Source organism: Hyperolius riggenbachi, chromosome 5, assembly GCF_040937935.1.
Source record: "Hyperolius riggenbachi isolate aHypRig1 chromosome 5, aHypRig1.pri, whole genome shotgun sequence".
NCBI classification, from domain to species: domain Eukaryota; kingdom Metazoa; phylum Chordata; class Amphibia; order Anura; family Hyperoliidae; genus Hyperolius; species Hyperolius riggenbachi.
This window is the reverse complement of record NC_090650.1, coordinates 382675257-382692871: the sequence shown is the minus strand read 5'-3', so window position 1 is coordinate 382692871 and position 17615 is coordinate 382675257. Positions and strand designations below refer to the sequence as shown.

The window sequence follows — 17615 nt, the reverse complement described above, 5'->3', positions numbered from 1 at the left end:
CATGTGCAGCAGCCCCTCTCCCATCCCATGTGCAGCAGCCCCTCTCCCATTCCATGTGCAGCAGCCTAAACACACTCTTCCTGTTGTCTCTGGTACAATGATTGTCTTCCATACTCACTTCTCCCCAATGGCTGTGCTTTCCAGGACAAAGAGGTTATACGTCATATTGGTGAACTGTGGGGGGCGCAAGCCAACCAAGATGGAAACGGAAGCATAAGGGCTCTTTTTCCCATGTTTGTCTACAGCCTGCACTGTGAGAGCATATTCCTCATTCCAGGGGAGAGATAAACCAGTTGTACTGATGACCCCCGTTTCCTTATCCACCTCGAATCGTTGATCACCACCTGAGAGAGACGGATCAGATCAGCATCAATACTAAATTATTCATGTAGACTTAAACAGAAACTGTAACCCAGGATTGAACTTCATTCCAGTTAGTAGCTGATACCCCCTTTCCCATGAGAAATCTTCACATTTTCTCATACAGATCATCAGGGAGGTCTGTATGGCTGATATTGTGGTGAAACCCCTCCCACAATGTGATGTCAGGAAGTAGATCCTGACAGTTTCCTGTCTGTGAACCTTGTTGTATTGTGGGAAATAAAAAGCTGTTTCCAACTGCCAGTAGTGAAGATGTTACTCACAGGCTCATTGTGGATCAAACAACATGAACAAATTACATCGGCAAATAGCAATAATTTCTTGATCTCTCCTCTATTTTTTAACGTCTCACTTTGCAATGTATTGATTTATTTTTTACCACTTTTTGATAAAGTTTCTCTTTAAAGTGTAACTGCACTAACATCAATCAAACTTTCAACCAACCTGCTATCATTAACAGATAAACGTTTTAATATAATGTTGTTAGTAATTATCCTCTTCAGCAGGCCTGAGAATAGTGGGGAACATTCCAGAACTTCAGAGATCCAACAAAGCCAAAAAGTTGTTTGTTTTTTACATTCAAAACGGTCTGTTATTAGAAAAAAAAATATTTGCAACCTCCTTCAGTCATATCAGTATATAGTGAGGCTTGCTGAAAGGTTAATTAATTAGTGATTTTATGCTGGATACACACGGTGCGTTCGTGCACTCGATTTTCCCGTCGATTCCTGTCGATTCGTTTATTTCCAACATGTCCGATTTGGATTTCGATGGATCGTTAGGTCGATTCGCATGCAAAGTATGCCGAATCGACCTAACGATCCATCGAAATCCAAATCGGACATGTTGGAAATAAACGAATCGACGGGAAAATCGAGTGCACGAACGCACCGTGTGTATCCAGCATTACTGTTTCAATTGATTGCACACACTCCCAGCAAGATCTTATCTTTAAAAAAAAAAAGACAACTACATAATATGCTGGAATAATTGAAAACCAAGAGTTCTCACAGTCAGCAACTCCACTGTATCCTGATATGACTCGGGCAAGAGCCACAAACAATTGCAACACATAAAGAGATATAGCCGCAAATTGTAAGGCCCCACTGTCACACGCCCCCTAGTGGCCAGACCGCGCAATGTCTTCCAATCGGTTCCAGCACACAGACCATGCAATCTGTGGTCGCAATCGGTGCGCAGAAACCACTGGAATTTTGGCAGCAGACAGGCTAGAAGGGAGCTTGTGAGTTACAGTAACACAAATTACACACTATGTCAGGGTATAGAACTGCCACCACTCCTGCAGAAGGGCAGGAGACCTAACCTCTCTGATACTAATACCTGCAAATAAAATGGTTAAAACATACTCTATTTTATCTAGCTATCAACAGTAGTAGTGACTCTTTGGAATGCTAGGATTTGTTTTGTGTTGCTGAATAGTAGGCGTAGACAAAAAATAAATGACTTTTAGAAGTGTTTTATTATAAATGCAATATAAATAATTAATATATACAGAACATCATTAAAATCAACAATTGGAGACAATAGTAGCGCAGTTTAAAAATAAAAGTGAGGGAAGAAATAAACGGTACTTAGGTTCAGGTGAAAAATGTCCGCTTGGAAAAGAAATAGCTAAGTCCTTGGGTTCAGACTCAGGGGACTCAGCATCAAAGTCCAAACCAGACGGATGCCAGCATGTCCTCAAGCTGGCAAGGATATAATCGTGATGATGTTTCAGAGTGGAGGACATTGATTTTGGGTCCTCTGCCATTTTTATACTCCTGACACAGTCTGAGGGAGTGGGGGTGGGAACCACACACCCCCTTAGAACCTGAGAGGAGCCATCCCCCTTCTCCTGGAGACCTAAAATCATATCTAACCATATATGGGCTCTATCTCACAGAACCGTATAGGTCAGGGCAGGTTTAATAACATTTTCAGGTCAGTCGGGATTTATCTAGCACAATGATACCAAACATGAGGGGCAGGGCTAGGGATGGTCAGAAATGCCAATTTCCGATTCAGCGGTAATTCCGCATTCCGCCATTGCCAAATACCGATTCCGCTACCAATTTCCGCATTCCAATGCGGAATTTCCGCCGGAAATCGTGGAAATTCCGCCCGACTTTAAGATCGATTTTCTCAAAAACTATAAGGTCTTTTTGAAAACTTTTTTTGCATCTTGTTCAGAAGATTCTGTTTAATACACCCTGAAAATTTGGTATTTCTAGGACGTACGGGGGCTTTGCTATTAACCGTTAAAGTCGGCAGATTTTTACTGTAATGTAAATGCAGAAAATAGGCAGAAGCAGATTTTCTGCATTTTACATTACAGTAAAAATCCGCCCACTTTAGCGGTTAATAGCAAAGCCCTCGTAAGTCCTAGAAACACCACATTTTCAGCGGCTATTAAACTGAATCTTGTGAACAAGATGCAAAAAAAAAGTTTTCAAAAAGACCTTATAGTTTTTGAGAAAATCGATGTTAAAGTCGGGCGGAATTTCCGCAATTTCCGGTGGAAATCCGCCTAACGCACTTGCATTACCGATTTCCGCATTCCGATGCGGAAATGCAATTTCCGATCGGAATTTCGGAAATTGCATTTCCGCTGAATCCAAATGAGCATCCGTAGGCAGGGCCCCTGTGATATCAGCAGGGTACTTTGAATCTGTCTCACTGACAGCCCATATCTCGGATTGTTCTGGAATCTTCTCAGTACCAGTGCCAGGTAAGGTCCAACACACTCTGCGAGTTTGAAGGGCCTGGTAGCTTTGCAACACAGGAAATATGACAAATATAGCAGTTTATGGATTATTATAGACATCTAAGAGTTACAGCAGGTCAGTTCTAGTTGCTGGGGTTAATCTAAGATAAGGGATCTTTGAAGTCAGGCCACCAGGGCTAAGTGTAAGACCCCCACGGAAAGTCGGTGCCATGGGGTCTCAACTCTATCCTTTTAGATTGGTTCTGTCAAGCGCCTATCTGACTTCATCTGACTGTGCGGTTCTGCCCGAATCGCCTGTGCTACTCTCGGCTGTTCCGTGACGCCCACAGCAAGACTTTGATGGGGTTCCCAACACGAGACACGCTTAAGCAATGATGCCCTTCCTTTCTCCTCTCATAGGCATAACTACAGATAATGCATCCCCAAGAAAAATGTTGATTGTCCCCCCTGTGGTGTTCATACATCTGGCCTGTACATGATTCTGTTCTACTTGTATAATTGCATAAGATTATCTAGACTGTTGTGGGTCGTTGGTACCTGTTCTGCAAGTTAGTAACATGCGTTACTGTAGCAATGGTCACGCTACTCAAGTACTGCGGGTCGCACCAATAGCAGAACTCGCAGTACATGCTGTCTGAAGTAACGGTAATATTGCCATGAGCTGTCTGTGCATGGCAATATTACTGCGCTTTTGTGCATCAACACCCATGTATCATGTTTCCACAAATTTGTTTTAGTTCATTTTAAGCATTAATGCCTTATTTTGGTACTAAACTTGCACTTTACACAATATATGTTCTTTATTTTTTCTTTAGGACCCCCCTCAGGAGTTTGGTATCTCCTGAATCTGATATCCGGAAATGATAGACTGTCCTGCACAGTGTGGAGAAAGTGCTAACAACATGGCACTGCTCACCTTCCATGAGGTAGTATGAGATCCCGCCTCCTGAGCTCTCATCATTGTAGTAATGGGCCAACAGCTGGTACACAAACGTGCCTTCGGGTGCATCAAGATCCACACGAGCCAGGTAAGGAAATGGGTACATTGTCCACTCCAAGCTCTCCTCTCTGGGCACAACAATGGTTATGTGGCACAGGTACCAGTCACTGTCTGCAAAGGCAAGAACCCCACATCATTATGCTTCTTCTGTTGTAGTTACTAAATCAAGACAAGAACTCTTCTCACACCATAGAGAAGTCTCTAATTTGTTTATATTATGATTTATTATAGTTATCTAGGTTGAAAAAGACATCCATCCATCATGTTCAACCTCACTACAAAGCAAAGGGTGTGTACACACATCCAGTTTTGATTGGCCAATAGCTGACCGACTTTACCATTTTCATGTAGTATGCGGGCCAACAGACTTTGAATACATTGAATAGGTTGTGAAGGTAAGCGCTCATACTACATGGATTGTAAAATTGGCCAATGATTAGCCAATCAAATTTGGATGTGTGTACGGACCCAAAGAAAAGCCACGAGTGCAAGAACTGTCTCTCTAACTAGATCAAGGTATCATATTATCCCATCTTACAGGCATAGCTGTGGATGACAAAGTATGTAATGCAGAGTGGAGTGGAGAGTTACATATTACCTCCTTCTGGTGGCAGGACAGGTCCTCTCCAATCCTCTTCAATGTACAACAACAACAACAACAACAACAAATAACATTTGTAAAGCGCTTTTCTCCCGTGGGACTCAAAGCGCATAAGCATGGCTCCGACCATCGTGGTACAGAGGAAGAATTTTATAAATCTGGAAATGCCAGGCTAAACAGGTGGCTTTTCAGTCTGGACTTGAATAGCTCCAGGGATGGTGCTGTATTTACTGGGTGTGGTAGGGAGTTCCAAAGAGTAGGGGCAGCATGACAGAAGGCTCTGTCTCCAGATTTTTTGAGGTGCACTCTGGGAGTGACCAAGTTTATAGAACTTGCTGATCTGAGGTTGTGAGAGGTGTGGTGCAGCTTCAGCAAGTCCTTCATGTATCCAGGGCCCAGATTGTGCAGGGATTTGAATGTCAGCAGTCCAATCTTGAAGAGTATTCTCCATTCTACTGGTAGCCAGTGCAGTGAGCGAAGGATCGGTGTAATGTGACAGTGGCGAGGCTGGATTGTTAGCAATCTGGCAGCAGCATTCTGCACTAATTGCAGGCGACGCAGGTCTTTTTTGGGGAGGCCAGCATAAAGGGCATTGCAGTAGTCCAGCCGTGATGTGATGAAGGCGTGGACTAGGGTTTGAAGATCCTCTGGGGGAATCAGATGTTTAATCTTTGCAATGTTCTTCAGATGAAAAAAGGAAGATTTAACTACAGATGAAATTTGGTTTCTGAAACTCAATTCCCCATCGATTAGTACGCCAAGGCTGCGCACAAGGTTGGAGCTGTTTATGTCTGAATTCCCAATCCTGATTGGTGTTGCTTTAGGATAGAGCTGTTTTGATGGCGGGCACTGGCTTTGGACAAACAGGACCTCAGTTTTGTCAGCATTCAGTTTCAACCAGTTATCATTCAAGTGCCTTACAACCAATCACCATGCGGCTTCTGTCCCTGCATGTCATGTGACAAGGGAAAAAAACACATGGGAATTGGCTGTATGGCGCTTGTACACTGAAGAGCACTGAACAGGGCCTGTCCACCTCCACCCATGTCAGAGGAGGTTGCAAGGTCTATTGTTACGACCCTGCATCCTAAGTCCTTAAATGCAAGTATAGAATTTAATATACCGTGTTTCCCCGAAAATAAGACACTGTCTTATATTAATTTTTGCTCTAAAAGATGTGCTAGGGCTTATTTTCAAAGGATGTCTTATTTTTGGGCCAACACTGGTAGTTTTCCTATACAAAATGTACTTACTGCATGCCATGCTGAAACACAAGCAGCATGCACAGAGCTTGTGGTTTGCAGACATTGGCTCTCACTTACAAGAAACTGATTCTGCTGATCATGTGAGTAAGATTCTATTTCTTGCAGGCAGAGAACTCTGTCAGGCTCCCCAGAGCTATGATAGGATAAGCTGTGTGTGTGTGTGTCCTGGGAAGAGGTGAAGTGCTGCTGATGCTTATCATCACAACAGATCAGGAGGGCTGGCTCCAACAAAAACACAAATTGCCTGACACATTTATACAGGGCCGGCCCTAGACTATTTGCCGCCTGAGGCAAAAAAAAAATTTCCGCCAGCCTCCCCCCCCCCCCCGGTGGGGGGCGCGCTCTGGGGGGCCGCCGAGCTGGAGGGGTAGCTGGCAGGACGGGGGTATTGGGCCTAGCGGCAGGGAGGGGGTCGTACCCTCCCTCGCCTGGGTCCCCCGAACTGCGCTACCCTCCAGCCTTAAATACAAGCAGCCGCTATGTGTAAGAGTAACGGGCGGGGAGGACACTCACCTCTTCCCAGCGTGCGCTCCACTGACGTCACTTCCTGCAGCGTTGCAGGAAGTGACGTCAGTGGAACGCACGCTTGGAACGAGGAAGAGGTGAGTCCTCCCCGCCCGTGCCTCTTACACATAGCGGCTGCTTGTATTTAAGGCTGGAGGGGAGCGGAGCACGGGGGACCCAGGCGAGGGAGGCGGGGGTCCGACCCTCCTCCCCGCCGCTAGGCCCAATACCCCCGTCCTGCCAGCTACCCCTCCAGCTCGGCGGCCGGCTCCCCGCACCCACGGACGGGCGGGTGCCGCCCCTGGAATTTTGCCGCCTGAGGCAAAAGTTTCACCCCGCCTCATGAGCGGGCCGGCCCTGCATTTATAGGTCTGTGTAGAACTCACATTATACTGCTGCTCTCCTGTATCCTGGCTTTGTATTCAGCTTGACTTGCTGGTGTCATGTGGGCTGCTAACTAGGGCTTAAATTCGGGGGATGTCTTACATTTCAAGCATTCTTGAAATTCCTGCTAGGTTTTATTCTCAGGGGATGTCTTACTTTAGGGGAATCACGGTAGCTATATCCTGTGGTAAGTTATTCCATATCTAGCATTCCTGCTGTGAAAAAAACCTTTATTCACATGTAAGGGCTGGTGCACACCAAAACCCGCTAGCAGATCCGCAAAACGCTAGCAGATTTTTAAACGCTTTTTTTATTTTTATGAGGCGTTTTGCTAGCGTTTTGCGGATTGCTGCTGCGGTTTTCAGTATAGTAGATTTCATATATTGTTACAGTAAAGCTGTTACTGAACAGCTTCTGTAACAAAAACGCCTGAAAAACCGCTCTGAACAGGCGTTTTTCAGAGCGGTTTGCGTTTTTCCTATACTTAACATTGAGGCAGAAACGCATCCGAAATCCAAAAAATGCCTCACCCAGGCATTTTTCGTTTCTGCAAAACGCCTGCCGCTCTAGTGTGCACCACCCCATTGAGATACATTGACCAAGCAGATCCGCAGCCGCAAGCGGATCTGAAAACGCCCAAAAAGCCGCTCGGTGTGCACCAGCCCTCAGTGGTAACATTTCCTTGCCTTCCTTCATGCGTACATCATGTCCTGTTGTCCTTTGTACAAACCAAGGGAAAACAGCCAACATTTTATATTACCCTTGGATATATTGATACATGTAAATTAGGTTGCATTTAAGTTTTCCGAGCTTAATAAGCCCAGTTTGACTAACCACTGTTAGTGAGACCTTCCATCCCTCTGATTAATTTAGTTGCCCATCTTTGTATGTGTTCTAAACTTTAACCTTCTTCCTATAGTGTGGTGCCCAAACCTGTATCCCATACTCCGGATGTGGCCTCATAACTGAATTATACAGAGGGAGTAGTATACTGGCGTCTCGTGAGTTTATTTCCCATTTTATGCATCCCAGAATTGTATTTGTTTTTACTTGCTGCTACTTGGCATTGAATAAAGTTGATGAACTTTTTATTAACCAGCATTCCAAAGTTTTTAGTACGATGTTCCTAGATGTACACCATTTATTTTATATGTAGCAATGCCATTGGCACGTCCAAGACACATCACCCTAAGGTGCCTATAATATATAACAGTGATCCAAATGCAAAAATTCTTTTCGCCTAATTTTCGCCGAAAAAAGCACTTATTTCTTTTCGACAGGCGATTTTTCGATCAAATATTTTCGCGTTAATTTTCGCCTAATGTCCGTTATTTTTGCGTTAAATTCGTAGTTCATCGCGTACGTATTTCCACTTAATCGTAGTACCGCTATGCGAAGCTTCGCCCGCTACGCATAGTTGACGTATTTATTGCGAAGTCAACTACGCGTACGGTAACTGCGTCTATACGGATCATTGCGCATGCGCAGAAATATTATTGCCCTTCTATACGTATGCAATTCCGTATTGTATGAGTTCACCCATGCGCATATTTAGCGGATTATTGCGGAAATTTTTCCGCATAAGGGCATAAGCGTCCGCATACAGCGACGTTTCTGTAATTTTCGCTGCTGGTCGAAAACGTGAAGATTTTCGCAAAAATTCGCCGAATTCGAAAACGGGATTTTCGATGCGAAAATAACTTGGGCGAAAATTCGCAAGCAACACTGATATATAATTCCCAGGGCCGGTTCTAGACTTTTTTCTGCCTGGGGCAAACTTGTGAGGATGCAATTCCCCTCCCCCCCAGAATTGGAATGATTGCACAGCACCTGACTTTTTGCACTGCATGTTATAGCTGCAATGAGCCCCCCAAAACACCCTCAGTATAGGTAGATAGCCAGTTATAGGTGCCCCCAGCGTTGGTAGCTGGGTACAGTATATAACCAGTATAGGTTAGCCAGGTATAGGTCATGTATAGGTGCCCCCAGTATAGGTTAGCCAGGTACAGTTGCCCCCAGTATGGGTTTGCCAGGCACTCTCTTCACTTCCTGTTTCTGCCTGGTGCTGCCCCCCTACTTCTGCCACCTGAGGAAGTCGCCTCACTTGGCATCATGATAATAATCCCCCTGATGATCAATCGTTCAATTCGATTGTTAAGATCGGTCACAAACGATCGTTCAGGCCCACTAACAAGTGGAGAAATGTTAACCAATCTCATCAGATTGATGGAACCGACTGGGGGCCATAGAGACCCTACACCAAATGTGATAGTAGCAAAAAAGTTTCTGAACCGTAAAAGACAAACAAATGAAGTAGGTAGAAAAAAAACGTTTTTTGTTTTTTTTACACCAAATATGGACACTGGTACAAAATACAGAATCGGTAATTACAGTGACAAATGTAACATGATGAATAAAATGTAAAAAATATTAAAAGATATAAAATGAATAGCATTTTACAAGACACAAAAGGGTGAGAGAGTCCTGCCCTTGCAAAGCTTACAATGTAAAGGGGGGGGGGAGGGGGGGAGGCAAGAGGTGATATGCAGTATTCATACAAGCGGTGCGTTTTTAGGTTATCGAGTGAGGAGTACAACTTGACCAGAGGTTGAAGGGGGAATGGCCTAAGTTAGATTGTATGCTTGTCGGAAAAAGGTGAGTTTTGAGAGAGCGTTTCAAGATTTCAAGGGTTGGTGAGTGACGTATGTGTTGTGGAAGGGCATTCCAGAGGAGGGGTGAAGGACGTGAGAAGTCTTGTATACGTGAATGCAGGGAGATGATTCTAGAGGAGGACAAAAGAATGTCATGTGCAGATCTGAGAATGCGGTTCTCAGATCTGAAAACAAGTAAGGAATGTATAGGGGAGAGAGAATGTGGAGAGCTTTGTAGGTTAGGGTTAAGATCCTCTCCCTCTCCAGACCATGTGAGTGTGATTGCAAGTGGCGTTGACGCACGCTCGCGCAGGTGCAGAAGATGCCGACCCGGCGAGGTCGGCTTCTGCAACGGAGGGGATCCCTGGACACAGGAGCTGTGGGGAGGGACAGATAGGCTGCCAAGGGCTGGAGGAAGCCCTGAGTAAGTAAATCTTGTTTTTTTTCTCCTCACACCTGTCCTTTAAAGTACATTTGTAACAAAAAAAAACTACTCCCCCTCAGGCCACCTGGGCAGTAGAGTGGACCGGATCGGCTCGGCTATTTTTGCCTAAGCCCAAACGGAAAACCGCTACTGCACCTGCGCTGGAGTGCAGTAGGTAAATATTTACCTCCCCGGTGTTCAGGGGCTTTAAGCACCACAACAGAGAGATGGAGAAGGCCTCGTTAGGCTCCAGAGGCTTCCCCCTCCAGGGGTTGTTTTTGTCATCACAGGTTTACTTCAAAGTTAAATAATTGAAGAGAAAAGCTTTGTGAATCGAACCCACTGTTTCAGATCATACAGGATTGACTCACCACAATAAAACTGCTACAGACAACTAAGTTAGCTCTCCCCATGACTTCACGTTCAGCAACCTCAGAATTCACAGAAGCTCGCCTAGCCAAACTATGTACTGTGTACGCCTAGAAAACACCAACTTTCTTCTATCGGTTTCTTCATGTGACCGAGTCTTGTTTCCTGTGGCAGCAATATTCCACATCTGGAAGCTGAAAAGAGCAATCACTACTCTGACATACATAATATCGGGTTATGCCACAGGCATGTACTGCATTCAGTTAGCAGCCTGCACATAGAACTGACTTTCATAAAAAGACGGCAAGGAAATTAGAGTGGGATTCAGTCTAATCTCATCCAAGCAGCCACCATTCTTTATGTTATGCTGACAGGCAAACCATCCTTTGATCAGCTTTGATGAAAAAGGAGTGAACATAAAACTACTTCCTGGGCACAATGCACTCTGCTAGGAGCGCACCTGGACCACACAAGGAAGCCAGAGTCTGCCATTCTCTGTGTCCTCCGGATTAAGAGTGCTCCCTCATGTATGAAAGGCCCACTTGGTCTGATCCTCCCTGACCAGGCCAGCAGGCAGTGACTTATAGAATGACAAAGGCAGCTATCCTGCCCATCCCCAGTAAGGTTACTTACTGATGAGTCTGGCATGGATCTCTGAAAGAAGAGAAGACCTTACATTACGTTTCCTGAACAGAAGTCATGTGGTCTGAAACTCAGCATTTCTTCTTTGCTCTAAAAGATCATTTACAGCCTTAAAGAGACAATGAAGCGAAAAAGAAAACATTATGATATAATAAATTGGTTGTGTAGTACAGCTAAGAAAGTATTAGGAGCAGAGGCATAAGTCTAATATTTGTTTCCAGGACAGGAAGAGTTAAAGAGACACTGAAGCGAAAAAAAATGATGATATTATGATTTGTATGTGTAGTACAGCTAAGAAAAAAAACATTAAGATCAGATACATCAGTCTAATTGTTTCCAGTACAGGAAGAGTTGAGAAACTCCAGTTGTTATCTCTATGCAAAAAAGCTATTAAGCTCTCCGACTAATTTAGTCCTGGAGAGGGCTGTTATCTGACTTTTATTATCTCAACTGTAATTGAACTGTTTACTTTTCCTCTGCTAGAGGAGAGTTCATTACTTCACAGACTGCTCTGAAAGACTCATTTTGAATGTTGTGTAATCTGCACATATTATAGGATGATGCAATGTTAGAAAAAACACTATATACCTGAAAATAAAAATATGAGAATATTTTCTTTGCTGCTAATCTTCTAGTAATTATTCATAGTACACAACCAATTCATTATATCATATATTTTTTTTCGCTTCAGTGTCTCTTTAAGAAACCACAGTTGTTATCTATGCAAATAGCCATTGAGCTCTAGACTTTCGAAGTCCCAGAGAGCTCTGACTTCTGATGGTTTTTATCTCAACTGTATTGTTTTATGGTTTTTTTTCTTCTTTTGCAGAGAACAGTTTCAGGACACGTCAAAAGTTCACTGCCTGTTCTGTAAAATTATTTAGAATGCTGAATAGGGTGTAAATTGCAAATATTAGAGAATGATGCAATGTTATAAAAAAGACACAGACATCCACTCCATTACCTATGCCCGAAACATGTCAGCCATGCTGACAAAACGGGCATGAATTAACACATACATGTGTTGAATTGAAAAAATTGTAGCAGAACAGCATTCAAACAGTTAAACGCAGCACTTCAATCTGCAGTGGACAGCTCCTTCAGCTTGTGATCTGCATCCGAAGAGGTTATAGCATTATCTTTTGTTTATATTCCTCTGTTGCCACAATTAGTTACAGTCAGCCATGGAACTGAGATGGAGCTGTATTGAGCAGACAAGCAGAGACAGATGAGAAATTTCCACTAGATGCTGTATTGATATATTAAAATCTATGAATAAAATGCAATGGCAGCTTTCAGAGCAGATAAACTGGACTTGTTTGAGACCTTTTAATTTGTAAACAAGCAATATTACTTATGCACAAAAGCAAATACGGTAACTGCATGGGTAATAAAAATTAGGAAAACACATTTTTATTAAATGTTATGTTAGAGTTTTATTCCACTTTAAAAGCTGAACTCTAGTGGACAAACAGCATTTTCATTTTGGATAGTGTGGAAATGGGTTGCAAGCAGTATTTGGATTTTTACTGCTGTCTTTACTCCTACTGTGTACATTTTCCCCTCACTCTTGGTCCCTAAAGCGGCATACAACAACCTTTTGGGGATTGGCTACCTAACCCCCCCCTAAAGGCCAGGCCATTTTACATGCGGGGGCGCATTTGGGGGGTCAGGCAGTGAGATCCCTACTATTGCTAGCTAGGCATAGTGTCCCCCAAAATGCCAGCAGCCTTTACTCACCTCCCAGGCAGCTCTAGCCTCCTCCGCTCCGGCCGGCATTCTTGCTTGCACTGCTGTTATGTTCTGGGTCTTGGATTGATGAGGCCATCAAGCCAGGACCCGACACTTACGTCAGAGCGAGCAGAAATGCCGGCCAGAGTGGAGGGGAGCGACGATCGCTGGGGGAACGGCAGGAAGGTGAGTGGATCCTCTTTCTTCCTCTCAGACAAGACCCTGTTGTAATAGTGATCACTACGATCCACCGGCGATCGTAGTGATCACGTGATCAGGATTCAATCGCAATGGCTCCTGATCACTGAGGGGAGATGTCAGCTGTCATATGACAGCTTAATCTCCCCTCTCGGGGGCGCACTAACACGTCGGGAGCGAAAATGGCGGGAGGCGTAAATCCTACGCCGCATCAGGCTTAGACAGCCACAAGTGCGGCATAGGATTTACTTTCAGCGGTCCCCAAAAGGTTAAATAAGGGCACCAGGAAAAAAGGGCGTGGGGTGAAGACGAAATTGTAAAATATAATCTATAACAATGTTTTTATAATTTCATCATCTTTATCTGAGTTAGAATAGTAAATATGTTAAGATAACGGTATTAACCACTTCTGTACCACGTGGTTTTTTGCTGATCGGTGCTGCGTGGGCTCTCCAGCCCGCAGCACCGATCAGCTGGCAGCCAGGCCGATCAGACTTCCCCCCTTTTTTCCCCACTAGGGGGATGTCCTGCTGGGGGGTCTGATCGCCGCCGGCTGCTTGCGCTTGCAGGGGGGCTCTTCAAAGCCCCCCTCCGCAGCGCTTTCTGGCCTCCTTCCCCTTCCCTCCCTCTCCCTCCCCCTGTGAGCGGCGCAGGACGGATTTCCATCCTGCGCCTGATGGGATAGGCTTTAGCCTATCAGATGCCGGCGATCCCCGGCCAATCAGAGGCCGGGGATCGCCGATCTCCTCTACGGCGCTGCTGCGCAGCAGCGCCGTATATATATGTAAACACTGGTGAAGATCTTCCCCGTGTGTTTACATTTACCCTGCGAGCCGCGATCGGCGGCTCGCAGGGTGTTCACGGAGGCTCATACGAGCGGCCGTTTCTATGGCATCCACTTCAGGATTCAGGTGCGTACTTAAGCGTACGCAGAATCCTGAAGTGGTTAAAAAGGGTGCGTGGTGAAGCCGAAATGGCAAAATATCATCTATAACAATGAAAACAAATATTTACAGTCAGAATGAGGATAATAAAACATTGGTAAATATTACCGATATTATACTACAGCTAAACCTAACCCTACTCTCTCACATAGACCCGCCCTGGTGGTTCCTAACACTAAGACCCCTCTGGTGGAGCCTAACCCTAAAGGTGGCCATTAATGGTACAATTTCTAGTGAAAAATCGTTCGAGCGATCAGAAATTCTGATCGGATTGGTTGTAAATAATCTCAGTTGATGGGCACAATCGATAATGAACGATTATAAAAACCATCGTCCGATTGAATTTCCGTCGAACCAAAATTTGGATTTTTCGTCCGATCAGAATTTCTGATCGCTCAAACGATTTTTCGCTAGAAATTGGACCATTAGTGGCCAGCTTTAGACCCCCCTTCCTGACACCTAACCCTAAGACCTCCCTGCTGGCACCTAACCCTAAGACCCTCCCTGGTGGTACCTAACCCTAAGACCCCCCTGGTGGCGCCTAAACCTAAGACCCCCCTGGTGGCGCCTAATCCTGAGACCACCTAACTGATGCCTAACCCTAAAACCCCCCTTCCTACACCTAACCTTAAAACCTTAGCACATAATAATGGTGGTGGTAATGAAACTGAACTGCAGTGAGGGACCGTTCAGAGATACTGCGGGCACAGGGAGGCTGCAGGGGGCTGGCAGAAGCCCCAGGTAAACCTTTTTTTTTGCAACATTTCAGGTTTCCTTTAATAACAATGAAAAATGTAAAGAATAGAAACAAAACAATGAATCTGAATGAAGAGACAGCAACCAAATAAACATTTTTCTTTTTTTTTTTTAATAGAGATTTTTGTCTATAAAAGCAGCAGCTAGAGAATGCCTGTAAGCTATAAATAACATCTCACACGTTTCCACAGTCCATGTTGAGCAATCTGTGCTTGGGGCTCATTTGTTTTTAATCATTAAGACTGCAAATCTAATAAGTGATCCAGCTCCTATCCATCTAACCTGCAGACTGATATACTACAAATACTAATATGATATGATAGCATTTCATGATAGATCAGATGTTAGCTATTGCTTTTGATCTCCGAGCTTCACACTCTTTCTGGAGAGACACTGAAGCGAAAAAAAAATGATGATATTATGATTTGTATGTGTAGCACAGCTAAGAAATAAAACATTAAGATCAGATACATCAGTGTAATTGTTTCCAGTACAGGAAGAGTTGAGAAACTCCAGTTGTTATCTCTATGCAAACAAGCCATTAAGCTCTCCGACTAAGTTAGTCGTGGAGAGGGCTGTTATCTGACTTTTATTATCTCAACTGTTCCTGGACTATTTACTTTTCCTCTGCTAGAGGAGAGGTCATTACTTCACAGACTGCTCTGAAAGACTCACTTTGAATGCTGAGTGTTGTGTAATCTGCACATATTGTAGAATGATGCAATGTTAGAAAAAACACTATATACCTGAAAATAAAAGTATGAGAATATTTTCTTTGCTGCTAATCTTCTAGTAATTATTCATAGTACACAACCAATTCACTTTATCATTTTTTTTTTTCGCTTCAGTGTCTCTTTAAGGGAATAAAATGTAATGAGTTAAACGTGATGCAATCTTCTGCTGCTGGTGAATAATTCATATTATTATTACAAGCGATGAGCTATTGTTTTTGACAGAACCTGGATTTGTTAGCAGTATCAACAGAATGATCTAAACTGCAGTATAGTAAAGCAACCACAAGATGTCATTGTAAAATGTAAAGTGCTGCAATGATCTCTATGGTATTGTGATGTCCTGTATTCTCTCTGTATTCTTCTCTGTTCTAAGTAAGCTGCATCTCCTGATGGTGGTGTATGATTTATCTCTGCCCTTTATTCTTCAGTAAGGCGTGGTCCACACTAAATGCGGTTTCAGAACGCAATCGGCGGTCCAGGCTCCGGTTTTTATAAACCAGAATGTAATGGCTAAAAAAACGGATCCGTGCTGCAAAAATGCTAGTCCGTTTCCAGTCCGTTTAAAAAGTTCTGCGGCCGTGGGTGGGAGGGCCGCCATGCTGGAGGGGGTAGCAGCCAGAAGAGGGCCAGTGGGCACAGCGGCGGGGAGGGGGGGTCAGACTCCCCCCGCCTTCCTCACCTGGATGCCCTCTTCCGTGCTCCCCCTCCATCTACTTTTGTTAAAATTATTGCCTGCGGTGAACCGCGAGTGGAGAACTCACTTCCTTGAGTTTCACCGCTCGTCGCGTCACTTCCTGCAATGTACTTCAGAGGGCGGCATTGCAGGAAGTGACGCGGCGAGCGGTGGAACAAGGAGGTGAGTGAGTTCCCCGCTTGCCGCATGCAATAATTTTACCAAAAGTAGCTGGAGGGGGAGTGTGGAAGGGGTCACCCAGGTGAGGGAGGGGGGGTCCGACCTCCTTCCCCACCGCTGTGCCCGCTGGTCCCCTTCCTGGCTGCTACCCCCTCCAGCATGGCAATCCGGATCTCCCTCCGTTTTTTGTATGCAAAGTAGCCTGTGCAAAGGGAGATCCGTTTTCCTATTGCCTTGCCCTATCCCTCCGTGTATCCAGGGTCTGTGAAGTCCCGACAAAACCAGACCCTTCGCTCAGTTTTTCAAAGCGGATCCCCCGTATCGCCCACGGATCCGTTTTTAAAGAGGGTGAAGATGGCCGCTATTTTTAACATTGGTATCCATGGCTCCGGTTTTGGCCCCAAAACAGAGCCACCGATACGTTTTTAAAACAAATGTGAACCAAGCCTAAAGAGTTCTAACTTGTTATTGCTGGGTTCCTATCAGCATGTACAAACCACCCTGCTCCATCAGGAATCACCTCAGATCTGGTCAGCTTAAGCTGCCACTAACAGATCTGTTCAGTGAATCAGCACAGGGGTCCTTTGGATCTCTTGCAAGGTCGCTCACATGCTCCCACTGACAAGGAAAGTGGAAATCCAGTCCTTATGGGAGTGCAGGCTTAGGCAGGTAACACACTTATGACTGTGGGAAATGACTGCAGTTGTCCACTGAGGATTACTCGTGTATAATGGGGGTTGTAGCATGTGCATCATCCATGTTCAGCTGATGATGGCTGATCTTCCAACCCTGGTTTAAGCCTTCATCAAGTCACAGCTGGACTATTGTGATGTCCTCTGAGCAGGCCTTCCAAATAAACACCTGCAGCGCCCGGCGCCTGCAATTAATACAGGATGCCGCTGCAAGGCTGTTAACAAACCAACTCCGCCACTGCCACATAACACTGATCCCTCGCTCACTCCACTGACTTCCTGCAAAATGGAGGCTGCTCTTCAAGATTGGCCTATTAACATTCAAATCTCTACACAGTTTGGGCCCTGGATACCTGAAGGATTTGTTGCAACTGCATCACACCACCCACGATCTTAGATCATAAGGATCTAACAACCTGGACACCCCAAAGTCCAACTCAAAACCTTTGGAGCCAGAGCCTTCGATCATGCTGCCCTTACAGTTTGGAACTCCTTGCCTGAAAGTGTCATGCTGCCCTTACTCACCGATCCTTGCCCCTTGCCCCGCCCAATCAGAACACTGCCATCCCTGTAAGCAACCCTTGAGCAAGTAAAAAAATAGTTTAATACGGCAAAGCAGTGCCGCAAAGCAGTGATATGCAGCAGGCAAGATACATTTCAGCAACCCAGAGGCAACCGGTTAGCGGCAATGAAAGTAAATATCAGTGCCCCTAAAGCATTGCGGGTGCCCCATTTTTACCATCATCCAACTCCAACTCTGA

At 44.8% G+C, this 17615-nt stretch overlaps 1 protein-coding gene and 1 long non-coding RNA gene across 6 annotated transcripts in view; one reads left to right on the top strand and one right to left on the bottom strand.

Annotated features, from left to right (window-relative positions):
• The window catches only part of LOC137519052 (neural-cadherin-like), a 150746-nt gene that overhangs the window by 104976 nt on the left and 28155 nt on the right, over positions 1 to 17615 (bottom strand). For all 5 annotated transcript variants that reach the window (XM_068237673.1, XM_068237674.1, XM_068237675.1 and 2 more), the window contains exons 2-3: positions 4023 to 4217; positions 119 to 344 (exon numbers count right to left, since the gene is read on the bottom strand). In XM_068237673.1, coding sequence (XP_068093774.1) covers positions 119 to 344; positions 4023 to 4217 — 421 coding nt within the window. The remainder of the gene's footprint in view (positions 1 to 118; positions 345 to 4022; positions 4218 to 17615) is intronic.
• LOC137519053 (uncharacterized) lies at positions 3994 to 11953 on the top strand. Its single transcript, XR_011020951.1, has 3 exons — positions 3994 to 4134; positions 7780 to 7861; positions 11776 to 11953. It is a non-coding gene; the product is annotated as an uncharacterized lncRNA (long non-coding RNA).